Here is a 16,269-nt window from a genome sequence, read left to right on the forward strand (position 1 = left end):
TCTCAAAACATTTTATTTTCTTTCTATTTAAACGATTCCTAACATGAGCAAAAATTTAAGTTACCAGCTTGCAGGCCAGCACAGTGAGCTGGGCTGTCCTCCTGTATTTTGCATATCAAAGTGAACATTTCCGAGGAGCAGGCATTCTGATTCTGGGGCCTGTAAGACTGTAAAAATTAAGGTGACATATAGTTACTATTTAACAACCTCAACATCTATTTGCCAAAATGTAAAATGATGTCAACTAGCATTAAGCAGTATAACAGGTAAGTCCAAAGGACAATTTGGAAAGGATTTCCGCTATAAACTGAATCAAGGTATCAATTTTGCAATTCTACCAGACAATCTGTAGCCAACTCCATTCATAAAGACATCTGTCATGAGAAAGAAAGTGAAATGAAAGTGGCTCAAGATTTTATATTTTCAAGCCCAAGATATCACCTGATGCTGTCATAATTACATACTTATTTTTAAAAATTGAGTTTCTCATTTCCCAATGGGATAAAACAACGATGGCCAAGTGCAATGAGAAAAATCCCTGTGTGGTTCTCCCAAGCTAAAACACTCATTATAGGAGTATGAAATTGTACACATGCAGCAAGGAGACATGCCAACAATGATTATTTTAAATCAGAGTTCTGCACATAATGACAATCTGCCCTGCATTTATTCAAAAGTACTATAATTGACTCAATTACCTTCATTTCTGAGCACCCTCTGGTATGCCTGTCCTGAATCCTCACCGGTTCATTAGTCACCCAACTAAATTAGAAAAAGTTAAGCTTCGACTCTTGCCTCAATTAGGCACAAGAAGTTTGGTTGTGTGGGTTTTTTTTATTTTTAATTATACCAAAACACTGAATAAATGTTTGCTAGATATAGTGTCCCAATGACCTATAACAAATATAATTTTCTTTTTTTCACACATTTAAATTATGAAGTCTAGTCCCACTTAGAAGCAAAATCAGTGTTCTGAGTAGGGTACGTCTTTTAAACATCTGATTCCTAAAATTAAGCTACATTAAAGTACTACTTCCTTGTGAAAAAATTAATGTCTGATGTTCATTCTTTCTTATTCAATAATCCCTGAGGCACCACAAGTCAGCCACATGCAAGCAACTTCTAGAAACTTGGGTCTGTTCACCTCTAAAGGAGTTCTATCTAATCTATAAGGCACTTAGAATCCCCATATCTTAAAGGTGAAAGGGACTTCAAAAGATCATGCACTATGTTCCCATCTATGTCAGAAACTTCATTAACAGCTTTCCTGCCAGGTGTCTTCTCAGTATAGCCTAGACCCTTCTGGAGATGAAAGACTGAACTAGTTCATGTGGTACATGAACAAAAGATATAACTGACACTCCTTTGGGAAACCACTGTTCTAACAATTCTCATTAGCAGTGAGACTCTACCCTCCATTCCCAGAGATCAAAGTGAGTACAGTGCAGTGGAAACATGTTGATTTATGTAACTGGCACCTCCATATATGTTCACATTGGGTGTAAAATTTGGTAGTTAGAAATAGAAAAAAAACGGAAACCCCAAAGCTACAGAAAGTATTAACTGGATACTTCTCTCCCTTACCCAGTCTTCTAGCTCCTACTAAGGGATCAGTGACACAATGATCACCTGCATTTCTTAGAGACACAAAGATCTCATTGTCCTTTCTCATGCCCAGTGACATTCATTCTAACACCTGTCATTTGTGGATCTTCTATTGGTACCAGGCACATCACTAGGTATACTGCATGTATTATTTCATTTAAAACTCCTAAGGACCCCATAAGGCAGTCATTGAGAGGATGTGAATTCAGGTGTGCATGAGTCCAAAGTCTGCATTCCTATTGGGCTGTACGATTCTCATAAGCAGCATAAAACTAGCTCCCATGGAGAACCATGGATCTGGTCTCTTCCAAAGTGTCATTCCTCTAGTAGGCCACATCCCAAATACATACTCACACTGCATGCACAATATGGGTACATGAGATTCTATCTGATTTTCAAAAAGTTCCCGGAAGCATGTCTCCTATTTGTTGACTGCTGCCAATCTGATGAGTACTAGGGAATAGATTACGGTGTGTATTTGACAATGGGGAGCATATACCAGAGGGAATTTACAGGGGTGTGGGTTCCCGCATCACTGAGATAACACATGCATGCTGCCATTTAGAGGTGCCCTTAGTTCATGTTGATCTACGAAGGTTCGGTGGTGTTGTGGTCTGACATAGTTTTGACTCTTGCTGCATGAAGAATAAGTGTTTATGGTATGGGAGAAAAACTTAAGGGTAGTGACATATAATATACATATACATATATATATATATGATGTCACTACTCATTGAACAATGAGTAGTGACATATATTATAGCAATGTAAGAAAAATAAAGACAGGTGAGTAGTCTTTCATCCTGTTTTCAGTAGCCACTGCTGCACATCCTTGAGGATAATTCTCCTTTAAAAAGAGGCAGTGACAAAAAGCAGAGTCTCTACAACAGAATAGGGAGTAGTTCATATGACTGGGGAATAAGAGGGAGTACTATGCTTCTAAAACCTAATAGATTTCACCAATTACTGTGGTCAATTACAGATTTCACCAAATTTAAAAGTAGAAGAGTTCAGAAAGTGGAAGCAATCCTCTTTTCAAAGTGCCTTCTCTGTCTTCATTGCAGCTAGAGTTCCATTTTGTTTCTTTACTCATAAAACATGTTTTACTTAGCAGTTTCCTGTTCCTAATCTTAAAATACACGCTGACTTTCCAATTGTGGGGCTGATATCACACCAAAGTTTTCTGAAAGCAGCACTAAAGCTAAGATCTAAAATCTGATATAGAGTGTAAGAATATGATTATGCAAAACACATCCAAAAGACATGCAAACGTACTATGGGAAAAAAAAAAAAACCAGAAATGCTTAAGCTACTACTGTCGCACTTAATTGGGTTAGATTTCATTTGACCTACCTCACCCACTTTACAAATGTGGTCATGAAAAAGCAGACAGCAAATAAGCAATGAAATTCTTAGGCAATTATGCTGAAACTTACACAGACTTAACAATTTCCTACAGCATGAGGCAATCTGCAAGTAGAGCCAAATGTTCTCAAGTGTTTCAAATAACAATTATAAAGCATTGTCATTAGGAAAAAAAGCTACAAGTTTTTCATCATGTACAATATGAACTCTTTAGCAGCAAAACGCACCAGGAGCTATCCATGAATATATGCATTCCATATACACAGATGTATAGTCTTTTGAGTGTCTCTTGAATGCCAAAGTAAATATTTAAAATCTGATATACAGTATAACAATATGATTATGCAAAACACATTCAAAATGCAAATATATCAAATGCACATCTGTAAAATGTATTTCACTCTCTTATCTAAGACCTGGCTGGTACCAACCATTTCTGATCGGTCTGGGACTTAAGGGAAGACCGAAGTAACTAAGCACAAACTGTTGAACATATCTCGGGGGTTTTATGTTATCATCTTCAATGTTTTCCTTCCTTAATAGTACTCAACACACTGAAAAACTACCCCCAAACAAGCACACACTGAATAAAATCATAGACTCCATCATTCTCTAATCCTAACTTCATTATTTCTTTGCACATAACATGACACTACCAATGCCACTTTCTTCCTTGGAAGTCTAGAAAATGTGAAAACTGCCCACCTGAATTTCAAATCCAAATGTTTCATTATCCTGCTTCTCCACAGTAACAAGCTTTCTGTAATAAAAATGTTTAAAAAAGAAACTGCATGAAAATTAAAGTATCACATTTGGCACAGATTTATCATTAAAAATAACTGTCACAATTAAAAATAACTGACATTTATGTAAATTGTAGTATGTAAGATTCTGTGTGTGTGTCTGTGTGTGTGTGTGTGAGAGAGAGAGAGAGAGAGAGAAAGGGAGAGAGAGAAAGAAACAGTCTGGAGAGCTGTGTTCCTAAATATTTTGGGAGAGACAAAAAATAATTCAATTTCTTTACCTTTGAGACCAGGAAAAGTCACTTAAAGAACTTGATCTGGTCAAAGCAAGCTGAAAAATACAAAAAGCATATAGTTATCCCAGGGTCTTCAAGATACACTGTAAAATGTTCTAAATCTCTCTCTCTCTCCTTTTCTCTCTCGCTCTCTCTCTCTCTCTCTCTCTCTCTCACACACACACACACACACACACACACACACACACTCTGACACACACACACCCTGTTCTTTACCACCTTCTTTGGCCCAGCTCCTGGGAAATTGTTGCATAAAGGCAGCCATTTCCATTCTCTACATTCTCTAGTGACAGCAGAGGAGAGTAGGGAGACAGGATTCTAGGCATTCCAATTAAAAGATTGAAAGAGGCTTAGATAGTAATACAATGTGGCAAAAGAGTTAATATAATGTGGCAAAACTCCAAAGCTCCCAAAGAGAACTTCCTCTCTGGTCTGTATTTAAAACAGACTCTGAAAGATTAACCATAGCAATTTGTAATCACACTGAAATCCAAAGAAAAATAGCATACGTAGAATGGCATATGAAACCCAAATACTTTATAGTTTTTGGAGATGATGATGAAATGACTGTGTTTACTATAATAATTCAATATGTTACTGTTTTTAGTAGGATAAAATAATCTCTAAACAATCAACTCACACACACAATTCAGGTAAAACCAGGAACTCAAAACCTCATTTCTGCTTATGATTTATTTTTGTAATAGTTTTGGAAGACTGAAGTGAAATTTCCAGCCAAGAAAGGAAAGAAACCTCAGAATAGTATAAATGGTATAAATAATATCACCTTCATTCCTCTACACTTTCAGAAAAGATCATATAAACATAAGCTTTCAGGACACATTCTACCACTGTAAACAGAAGCAGCATCAACAAAAGGTGACAACTTATTTTTTAGGAAAATTGCAGCAGGTTTTTGTGTGTGTGGTTTTTTGTTTTTGTTTTTTTGTTTGTTTCTTTGTTTCTTTGTTCAGAAAATGTTTATTAGCCCTATTCTCAAGTGTTGGTTCAAGAACCCAACACATAAGCTCCTAGCTAACCCAGGGTTTTTAATTGTCAACCTGAAATGGCTGTCATATATAAATGAACACATAAAATATCAAGAGATCAATGCATAGTCAGTCCAGACAAGGCAAAATAAAATAAGGAAAGGATGAAAACTAGAAGGGGGAAAATATGTAGAAGATATTAATGCTTATGCGACAAGTTACACAAATGAAATGCTTATTAAGACATTCATTAGGAGTGATGCCTACACCACTGTAGGAAATTTGAATTACCAGGTACCAAATGCCAGCATTTACACACATTTCCTGGAAGGGACCAGTGTTAAGAATTCAGCCACCAGTCCATAAACTTAATGTAATGGAGAGGTGATCTATTCTTGCCAATTTGCTGTAAATTAATTATATTTTCCTCTATTGTTAGTTCTGGGCTTCAACTCACTTATGTTGCAATGAAGACTGAAATAGATGGCTCAGACCCAAAAAGATTCTCTAGTCTTGCTAAAAAGTATCTCTTTTCAGTTTATAAGCACTAACTGTGGAATGCCTACAAGGATTGGTATGGTTTGTTGTAACCTGATTTTGTACTTCATATGTACCGTTAACAAGTATAGTGACTATTCATCTATGTTAGTGGGCCTCCTTGCAGAAGAGAGCCACAAACTTGATATTTCCAAGCATTCTCAGTCTCTCCCTTATATTGTACTCATATTTTCTTAATCTATTTTTATCATCTTCAGCTGCTTGTTTTCCACCCTTAATTCAAATTATATAATCACAACTAGGGCTTTTTTATTCTTTTTATAAAAGAAGTATCTTATACCTCCATAAATAAGGGCTTATATTTTTAAAGTATTACTCTTGCTATCAGTATTCATCATATTATTCATATATCCATATAGAGAGAGCTATATATATGTATACTTATATGTATATATTTATATGAAATGCATACTGGAGCAAATACTTCACATCTGTACATAATCATCTGTGTGATTTGGGCCTCTTGGGGAATGTTATTTGTTTTACTTTCTGCCTCAATGCCCAGCACAGGGCCTGGAATAGAATGGAAACTGAAAAATAGAGAAATAGATAAAAACATATAAACTACTAAATGAAAATGGAAGAATCTGAGGTGATTGAAGAGCCAAGTGAAATATTCAAGTTCAGGAGAAATATGTAAAGATAGTTTTCAACATTGTCCTTTCTTAAATTCAATATCATGGGAAAAACTCAAGGATAATCACTAAAATACATAAAGTAAAATTTAAAAATCTTAAATATGTAGCAAGATTTAAAAATGAAACAAAACAGACAACTGTATATCCATATGCAGAAGAAAGAAACTAGACCATACCTCTCACTCTATACAGAAATCAACTGAAAATGAATAAATGGATCAAAACCTTCATGTAAAACCTGAGACAATAAAACTACTGGAAGAAAACGTAGGGGAAATGCTTCAGCACATTGGACTGGGAAAAATTTTTATGAATAAGACTTTCAAAAAACAGGCAACAAAAGCAAAAATAAACTAATGGGCTATATTAAATTTAAAAGATTCTGCACAGCAAACAATCAACAGAGTGAAAAGACAAGCTGTGGAATGGAAGGAAATATTTACAAACTACTCATTTATGTATCCAGAATATATAATGAACTGAAATACCTCAAGATAAAAAAAAAAAATTTTTAATGGGCAAATGATCTGAACAGACCTTCCTCAAAGGAAGACATACAAGACTGGGCATGGTGGCTCAAGCCTGTAATTCCAGCACTTTGGGAGGCCGAGGAGAGTGGATCAACTGAGGTCAGGAGTTCAAGACCAGCCTGGCCAACATGGTGGAAACCCCACGTCTCTAAAGCCTGGGAAATTAGCCAGGCATGATGGCAGGTGCCTGTAATCCCAGATACTCGGGAAGCCGAATTGGAAGAATTACTTCAACCTGGGTGGCAGAGGTTGCAATGAGCTGAGATCATGCCACTGCACTCCAGCCTGGCAACAGAGTGAGATTCCATCTCAAAAAGAAAGGAGAAAGAAAAGAAAAAGAAAAAGAAAGGAAGAAAGAAAAGAAAGAAGAAAAAGAAAGAGAAAAGAAAGAAGAAAGAAAGAGAGAGAGGAGAAAAGAAGAAAGAAAAGAAAAGAAGAAGAAGAAAAGAAAAGAAAGAAAGAAGAGAGAGAGAAGATATACAAATGGCTAACAAATATATGAAAAAAATGCTCAATATCACTCATCATTGGGGTAATGGAAATTAAAACCATAAGGAGGTATCATCTCAAGCCAGTTAGGATAGCTATTGTCAGTGACACAGATAATAGAGTATGCTGAGTGAGATAAGGAGAAAACTCTTATACACTGTTAGTGGGAATGTAAATTAGTACAGCCACTATGGAGAACAGTATGGAGGTCCCTCAAACAACTACAAATAGAACTACCATATGATCCCACAATCCCACTACTGGGAATTCATCCAAAGGAAAGGAAATCATTATATCGAAGAGACATCTGCACTCCCATGTTTATTGCAGCACTATTCACAATAGCCAAGAGATGGCATCAGCCTAGGTGTCCAACAACAGATGAATGGATAAAGAAAATGTGGTATATATACACCATGGAATACAATTCAGCCATAAAAAAGAATGAAATCCTGTCATTCACAGCAACATGGATTGAACTGGAAGACATTATGTTAAGTGAGATAAGCCAGGAATAGAAAGTTAAACACCACATGTTCTCACTCATATGTGGAAGCTAAAAAAAGTTGATCTCATAGAAGTAAAAAGTAGAACAGAGGATACTAGAGGCTGAGAAGGGTTGGGGGAAGAAATGGATAGGGACACATTTTTTAAAGGATACAAAATTACAGCTAGATAGGAAGAATAAGTTCTAGTGCTCTATACTGTAGGCTAACTATAGTTAACAATAGTATATCATGTACTAGTTTCAAATAGTTAGAAGGAGGATATTCAACAGTCCCAAAACGAAGAAATGATCATTGTGTGAGATGACGGATTTGCTAATTACTCTGATCTGATCACTACACATTCTATGTATCAAAACATCACTATATATACCATGAGTATGTATGATTATTTATCAACTAAATAAATACAAATTTTAAAAATCAAAAAAGTTAAAATGAAAGAAAACAGACAAGAACAAAAAAAAAATTCAATCCAAAACAAGAAGTATAGAAAAAGTACTAATAGAAAACAATTATAGGCAGGGCGCGGTGGCTCAAGCCTGTAATCCCAGCACTTTGGGAGGCCGAGACGGGCGGATCACGAGGTCAGGAGATCGAGAGACCATCCCGGCTAACACGGTGAAACCTCGTCTCTACTAAAAAATACAAAAAAACTAGCCGGGCGAGGTGGCGGGCGCCTGTAGTCCCAGCTACTCGGGAGGCTGAGGCAGGAGAATGGCGTAAACCCGGGAGGCGGAGCTTGCAGTGAGCTGAGATCCGGCCACTGCACTCCAGCCTGGGTGACAGAGCGAGACTCCGTCTCAAAAAAAAAAAAGAAGAAAAAAAAAAAAGAAAACAATTATAGTAGTGCCTCAGTACATAACTGCTAAGTGGATGAATGGTGGCAAGAATTAATAAATTATTAGTAAAATTTTGAGCCTTGTCAATTTTAAATGCCCTTTTACTATGCCAGAAATCAATGCATCTATTAGGAACTTCAAGATTTCATCCAACCTGTCTTTTGAATCAAAAGTCATTCTGGATAGATTCAAATGTAAAATCTTTTAAACCACAGGACAGACCTGAAACCTCTATAGATACTTCCCCTACCACTCTACTTCTAACCTTTCTATCTAGCTAATTGACTAGTTAAAGATGAAAATATTTGTCTAGCACAACATGAGAAACATAGCAGATTTTCAGTTCCTGTGGACTGACTGATTTGGGTTATCAGCCACACCAAAAGTCAGATTAAGTCAAATTACAAATTAGTTTCCATTCTGTATTAGCTAAGAGGCTGTTTCAAGCACCTAACACTTAAACAAAAAACAATTTAAATAAATTAAGTACCGTCAAATTCTCTGACACATGCCACATCTTGACACAAAGTCTACTTGTTTGTGATCTGGGCTGTCAGACTCAGGCGATGTGGAAAGGAATGTTCCCAGGGTTCGACCTAGCTCACACACCAAACTACCTGCCTAAAGTGAAATGAAGTGTGTCTAAGATCTTATCAAGGGTTTTGCACCTTGGAGGAAAAAAAAAAAGTCTTTCCTGCACTCCTTTCCCTTGGGTGAACAGCCCTATTCAAGGATCTGACCAGTGGGGTCTATGTTCCCCAGACAGCCCTCCCAGGCAGAGCCTTTTCTAAGGGTTGTAGTGATGGCACCAAAAATCATGAATGAGGAACTGGTGTGCAATTCACAGCATATGCTGGCAACAGCTGTCTTTTATTACACATTATCTAATATGAGAAATCTAGGTTTAGCAATTTGGCAGGCTTGCAAACTACACATTCAATTATGACTGCTGAATAGACAAAGCTTCTTAACTCCTTTCTAGCCATAATACACTGATACCTAGTGTTGGGCTTATGATCACTCTTCTGTTTTTAGTCAAATGACTTAAAGATCAGGCATTAATATTCAAAATTTAACTTCTTCTGCTCTGCAGTGATTCCACACATTCCTCTTCAGTGGGAAACCAAGACCAATACTTCAGCTATCAATTTTCGAAAGATAGGAGTAATTGGCAGCTCAGCCAGATAGCCAGCCTTCCTTAGAGAAGCTCAAAATTCAACACTGTAGCCACTCTGGGGCTCCTACAGAGGGTTACTTCCTCTTGGTCCCCACTCTATATACTCATCTCCTGAAAGTGTTGGGGAGGGTGCTGAGGAGAGGCTACTGATTCAAGAGTGAGGTTTTTTGTCACTGGTATTTGTTTCAAAGTCCCCAAAATTATGTGCTCTGCTGCCTTTCCAGTCCCCTGCCTCACTCCCTAATTCTTCCATGCAACTTCCACCCCCTTTTAAGTAAGGAGCGTTAGGATATCAATGCTCCACAGACTGTTCAAAGATGCAACAAAATAATGGAGCTGAACTTAATTGCCTAATGTTAAGTGCCCGGAGAAACCGAAATACAATACTGCCATTTCCAAGTAAGGTCTGACTGTAGGCTCACAGACAGACCTCTTCAAGAAAAATTATTGGGTATTGATCATGCATGCCACAATATGGATTAAAGAATAGTTTTCAAAGTCTTTTGTAGTGAAATTAGCACAGTTTTCTACCTAAAATTGTCATGAAGTGATTAAAATCCTTTGGTGTAGTTCAGGACAATTGGGAGTTACAGCACCTAATGGGTGTGCTGCTGGACACACCGTGAAAGCCGCTGCAGGGCAGAGCCCTGCCCAGCAGTGTACACATCCCAGAGCAGAGCACACATTCCCTATCTGAACTTGTAGATGAAATCAGCATTCCAGCAATTGCCTATTTAGCAATAATGTGATAACTGAAAGAAAATGAGGAAAAGAGAGTCAGTCTGTGGTACCACTAAAGTTTGTGGACTTGTTTGTCAGGTCCCTGGTTCTCACTATAGCATTCTGTAAAAACTGCTTTCCAAAAGCAACGTACTACAGTTATGAGAGTGGGTGGTAAGACAATCACTACTTCTTTGGCGCCATTGATAGAGGCTGTCCTTAATTCCTCCTGTCTCCTTCCTATCGAGCTTTCCATTGCAAAGATTTTCTTTCTTTTGCCCTAAAACTATGTTCACAAGCAGAAGCCATACTGGGGTGTCTGACACTTCCTACCAGTACAGGTAGTGAGATGACATGCACACAGAGAAATCTATTTTTAAATAATTCTGAATGTAAACACCCAATTGATTCTGAAGACTAATTTGAAACTACAAGCTAACCAGATATAGCTTTGCAGAAACCAAAGCCAACAACAACAAGAAGTATGAGCTGTTGACGTCAGCCCTGAAAGTGTTGAAAATAACAGTAGGCAGAGAAACACCTGCTCATGTGATTGCCTCACAAGGATCTTGTTGCCTGCAATTTAGTCAGTGCCAAATGGGTGATTATTCTCTAAAAACCAGTTAAAGGAAATGAACATCCATTTGGAAGATTGTGAAATGTTGGGATAAACTTGCATCAAGTCTCATTGATGATAATTGTACGGAATCAGAACTATCATGTACAAGAAGTTTTGTTTTGCTATTTTTTAAAGCAATTCTCACAACAGTAAGAAAAAGCTGTTTGGATATGGGGAGTCTACCACATGAAAGAATTTGAGAGAAGGGGAATGAGAAGACCTAGAAAAGATGAGAACATCTGCATAAATTAATTAGTATGGGGATATGTGTGTGCCTGTGTACATATGTGTACACGTACATATGCACATACACACACACATGTGCATTTCATATGCCAAAATCCCTGTCTTTACTTTCTTCTGATAATCAGCCTCTCCTACTGATTGCCTTCTTTCAGTTCATGCTATCTTCACTCTGGCTTAAACCAGATGTGACTCCTCCATCTTCAGTTCCTTTCATATTAAAGCTTTTCAGTCTCCTTTCTGTTCCCCCATTTCTGCTTTCTCCAACAACTGCAAAAGTTCCTCCCTCACCACTAGTCTCTACTCACTTACTAATCCACCACATTTCTACAATAAGGTTCCTGAAATCTTCTACTTCTCAAACATGTTCAGTGGCCCTCGTGCCGGCTTTTTCAGAAGTTGTCCAAATGTTCTGTAAAGCAGCCCAGCTCTGAGGTCTCCTCTCACCTCCTACACACTAACCAGGTTCTCCTGACACACTTAATATTGTGTTGTTACACAAAAAATCCTCCAGGCACCAGGATCTGTGCCGCAGCTTCAGTTTCTCCCTTGCTCTGGAATATCCTTCAATATCTGGAATATCTATTTCCAAGACTATATATAAAGATGTTTCACTTGGATGAGAGTATTCATGTTGTTTTACTTTGCAGAAAACCCATTCTTTCTGCTTACTGAATTGTAAACAGTATATGGGTAGAAAACATTCCCTTCTCGTCTTTTTGCCTCCTACTCTAGCATGATGTCTGTCTCCTTGTAGGTGCTCAGGAACCATCTGTTGCATTGAATTGCATGGGCTAGAGAGTAGATCAAATGAGTGAGGTTGTGGGTATCGAGGACATAGAGGGTGGAAAGTTCCCACCCTGATTCAAAAAATACCAACTCTCTTCAGGAAAAAAAAAAAAACAAAAAAACAAAAAAACAAAAAAAAAATAGCCTAATCAAGTGAACCATAGTTAATGTGATAGCTTCATGGCAAATATAAAGAAAATCTGACTGCTTTATATCTGAAAACTGAAAAAAGATGTCGGCATTTCTCATGTTGCTTTATCTTCAGACAGGTTGTAGATTGATAAAATGTGCATCACTACATTAAAGTTTGTATCATAAAAGCACTTTAGATTGAGAACGATCAATAATACAAATCATGGAAAACTATGCCCTTATCTTCATTGTGAAAATGCCAAGGCATCAGCTATATACATCACTGCAGAAAAGATCATGTCTCTCCCCCTATGCCATACCTCTCTAATCCTGAATTTAGAAGGCGTAAGAGAAGCACATGATGTACATGCAAGACTTCAGCACAAAAATTCTTGCTCTATGGCAATTTTAAATATTTTCTGTAGAAATGCTATATCGAAATTCAAATATGTACCTGGGGATTTAGAGCAAGTCGTTTTAAAAAATCCTGAAGAGGTATTATGGTTAAAAATATTTTTTTTACATGCTAGAAATTGAAGAACAAAAAATCAAAATAAATTCAGTTAGACATAGATTTTTCCAAATGAGTTTTCATCCCTAGAGACAAACTTTGCAATAAAAATATTAAAATGGCATAATCTGGCAGTTAATAAGCATGCACTGAATGCCAGTCACCATGTTAGGCACTGCACAGTTCCTTATTTAACCAACATAAGAACCCAATAAGGGTGGTTCTATTATTAACTCCATTTTAGAAAAAAGGAAACTGAAGCTTAGAGAGGCAAGTGGCTTGCTCAAGATCTCACAGTCACTAAGTGGTGAGCTGATATTCAATCTGGCACTCATCTATCCAAAAACAAAAATCTTACTTTCCAATAGCATGAGGTATGTGCCAGTGCCCAAGAGCTGAAGATAATTAGTCAACAAAATTTGTCCTCAAAAAAAGTATTTCTTATTTGATTATGAACTGAAATGACCATCAAGGACTGCAAGTGAGGATGGAAGGGAAAGAATCAAGGGAGACACAATGGGGAAAAGATCATTAATTCTCATCCTGGTTGTATATAAACCATATTCAAGTTTGTTATGCGTAATGATTTTTATTTTATCTGAGCACTTCTCCAAATGAGAAAAACAAACTATTTTTTGCCTTGAAAAAAAAGTTTGACTGTGGTCTCAAATCTTTGGACTGGTTCACCCAGCTCCCTGAGCATCTCACCTCCTTCGCCCATAATAATCAGCCACTAATTCCAAAGCCTCTAAAATATCACTATTAGTATGAAGTCAGACAAACATATCACTCTGCCCTCAAGAGAACGTGAACACTCTAAAAGGTACAAAATAGCAATCATACCTGCTTTCGTCCCCGAGGTAGAGTAGCCACCGTGTCTGCCAACATTTGAATCCTTCTATTATCGTCCATCGTAAGGCTACCTGTGAGTGTGGAGTAAGAGCTATACGCTGGCCCAGCACAGAAGTCCGCCAAATTGCCATTGCTGCTGTGTTGCAGGAGCCTTTGTAAAGACATTGTGAATAAAGATCACTCCAGCTAGCACATGGTTGAGTGGCCTTGCAGGATGGGGGAAGCTAAAAGTACAACTCTGACAAGTAATCAAAAGTAGCAAAGCAGAAAGAGCCCATGTGACCTCTGTGGTTTGAGGAACTTGTTACACAAACCCTATCTTGCAATTCACTCCCATTTCTCAAAGCTTTTTTTCTTTAAGCTCCTGAGAGAACCTGGAGCTAATTTTTACAATTAAAAAAAAAAAAAAAAAAAACTTATTTTTTCACCTCAAACAGCGGAACTCTTACACTTTTATGTTTTGTGGCAAGTTGCAATCACACCACCATTTGCCATTTTTTTCTTTAGAGAAGAAAGAAAAATGTCCCCAAGTGCTACCATTTGTTTCCCATCCATTCTCTTATTTAACATTAGCAATGCAAGGCAAAAGTCAGCTCACGAGGACATTCAGTTCTTGTGAATACAGGCAAGAATTACAGGTGCCAGTCATAATGTTCTCTCTCAAAGACCTTGTAATGTACTTTCTCTGAAGTATACCCTAGATCATTAATGTTCATCAAAAAGACATTATATCTGCCACTGGGGTTGTAACCATTCAGCATTCTTCTGGTTGTCCTTTTGCTACTTTGTCCTTACTAAAATTACCCATGATCTTTACAAAGTACAATGGGAAGGGAAAGTCAGCACATTTAGGGCACAATGTTGCCATTTCTTAGACAAGACTTTGAAGCAGCATCAGAAAGTGGTCCCAGGGGAGGAAAGGAGTGGGCAGGAAGGTAACAGGCAAACCAAGGTGGCGCAAGAATGTTGCCTGTTGGTCCCTGCATGTGCATATGTGTCAAGGGCACCATCACCACGTACTCAAGATCACAGATGCTTTTTTTTTTTTCCTTTGGCTGAGGTTGGGGGCAGGTAGTTTTGAGAGAACTGGTTTCAGTGGAGGAGCAGGGGAGGCAAGTAAAAGGAAGAATCGAAACAAAAGTCAACAAGAGAAGTTTTACATGGCACAAAAAGTCAAATGTGCTTTTTAGAATCTCCGAAGGTCAATACTAGCATTTAAAAGAGTTAGCAAATCTTTGAACTACAATGGAATGTGTGCGTACTGGAAGTGAAGATGGATTCAACTCAAGTAGAAATTGCCAAATATAAATAGTAAAATCTGAATTAATAGTGCTTCAAAAGTTGAAGCCAATTATAGATTTTAAAAACTCTATCATAGCATGACTCATTATACTGGAATTGAATTTTGACATGGACAAAGTGATATCACCAAAAACATACAACGGTCTAAATCGGAAATTAAAAACACATGTTTTCAGAAGCCAGGTGTGTAACATAAATGTGTAAGGCAAAAGGGAGTGGTAAATACCTTGGCAACTGAAGAATACATCAGTTATAAAGACATTCACGTAAAATCTATAATTATAGATATGTACAGATATATATACAGGTATATGTGGGGGTGAGGGGTGTGTGTATTAGGAAGAGAGAGAGAGAGATTGATTTTAAAAACATTTCCAGACTATGAGGCACATAAATTAAATCAACACTATTAATGGATGACAGGAGTCCACTGTACCCTAGGAATTTGATAAAGTTAGGTAAATATTTTTAATATTTATTATTAATATTTTAAAATGCCAAATGGAAATTATACATTTGCTTAATATAAGGCCACGCACTTAGGCCAACTGACTCACCCATTTTTATAAATGACCACTAAAATTGTATCAATTCATTGTTATACTGACCTTAAGCTGATGTAAATCATAGATCATTCAATTAAGAAACTGGAAAATAATTTACTTATTACTTAACTCATGAAATATGTTTAACAAGTAAAATTTTTCAAATCATGGGATCTCTGGATATAAAACAAGGGTCAAAAGCAGCTCTGACATCCAACCAACCCATATCAACATGGTCACACCTGTTAATTACAAATTTATGACCTAGTCTATTTTTATTGGTCAGTTCCCTGTTCTGTCATTGCCTGTGTCATGCCAGTCACTAATATCCTGATCAAAAGTGTCCCTTGTGATAATGGGTGGAGAAACAGTAATCTTTTAAGGGGGATGTGACTTCCAAACAACAAATCCTTGACTTACAAAGGTGTTCTACTGTTTAGAACATCTCTTTTCTTTTAGGATTTACCTTAGGAAAATTATAATAGATCAGACTCTCTTCCCCTTCAGCCTCCCCTTTATTTTGGAGAGGTGATTCTGGAAATGAATTGGATCAAGCTATCTAGGTACTCGTAAGATTTCAAGAGTATCTCACTGTTCACAAAATAAAATGAAATAAAAATTATTTTGTATTATCTGATTTCATTCTCTGAAATGTCATATCATTTTTTAGATTCTTATTTTGAGATTTAATATATTCTAGTTAGGTCAGTAGTTAGTTGTATACAAGTCTGTTTCTCTGCTAATGTCTAATTTCCTTGAAAGCAAAGAACACCTTTTATCTTTAAATGTACACTTTATGTCCTACATACAAAAATTGT

The 16,269-nt window shown here is 37.1% G+C and overlaps 1 protein-coding gene across 2 annotated transcripts in view; it reads right to left on the reverse strand.

Annotated features, from left to right (window-relative positions):
- Positions 1-13,866, reverse strand: part of CYTIP (cytohesin 1 interacting protein) — a 29,914-nt gene extending 16,048 nt beyond the window's left edge. Inside the window, exons 1-4 of one of the 2 annotated variants that reach the window (XM_021923634.2) lie at positions 13,596-13,866; positions 3,995-4,044; positions 3,676-3,730; positions 65-167 (exon numbers count right to left, since the gene is read on the reverse strand). In XM_021923634.2, coding sequence (XP_021779326.2) covers positions 65-167; positions 3,676-3,730; positions 3,995-4,044; positions 13,596-13,769 — 382 coding nt within the window. In that variant the 5' untranslated portion in view covers positions 13,770-13,866. The remainder of the gene's footprint in view (positions 1-64; positions 168-3,675; positions 3,731-3,994; positions 4,045-13,595) is intronic. The other variant, XM_003907496.5, reaches the window with a different exon arrangement.
- Positions 13,867-16,269: the final 2,403 nt, after the last annotated feature.

The sequence above is a fragment of the Papio anubis genome, chromosome 10, assembly GCF_008728515.1.
Source record: "Papio anubis isolate 15944 chromosome 10, Panubis1.0, whole genome shotgun sequence".
In the NCBI taxonomy this organism is placed as follows: domain Eukaryota; kingdom Metazoa; phylum Chordata; class Mammalia; order Primates; family Cercopithecidae; genus Papio; species Papio anubis.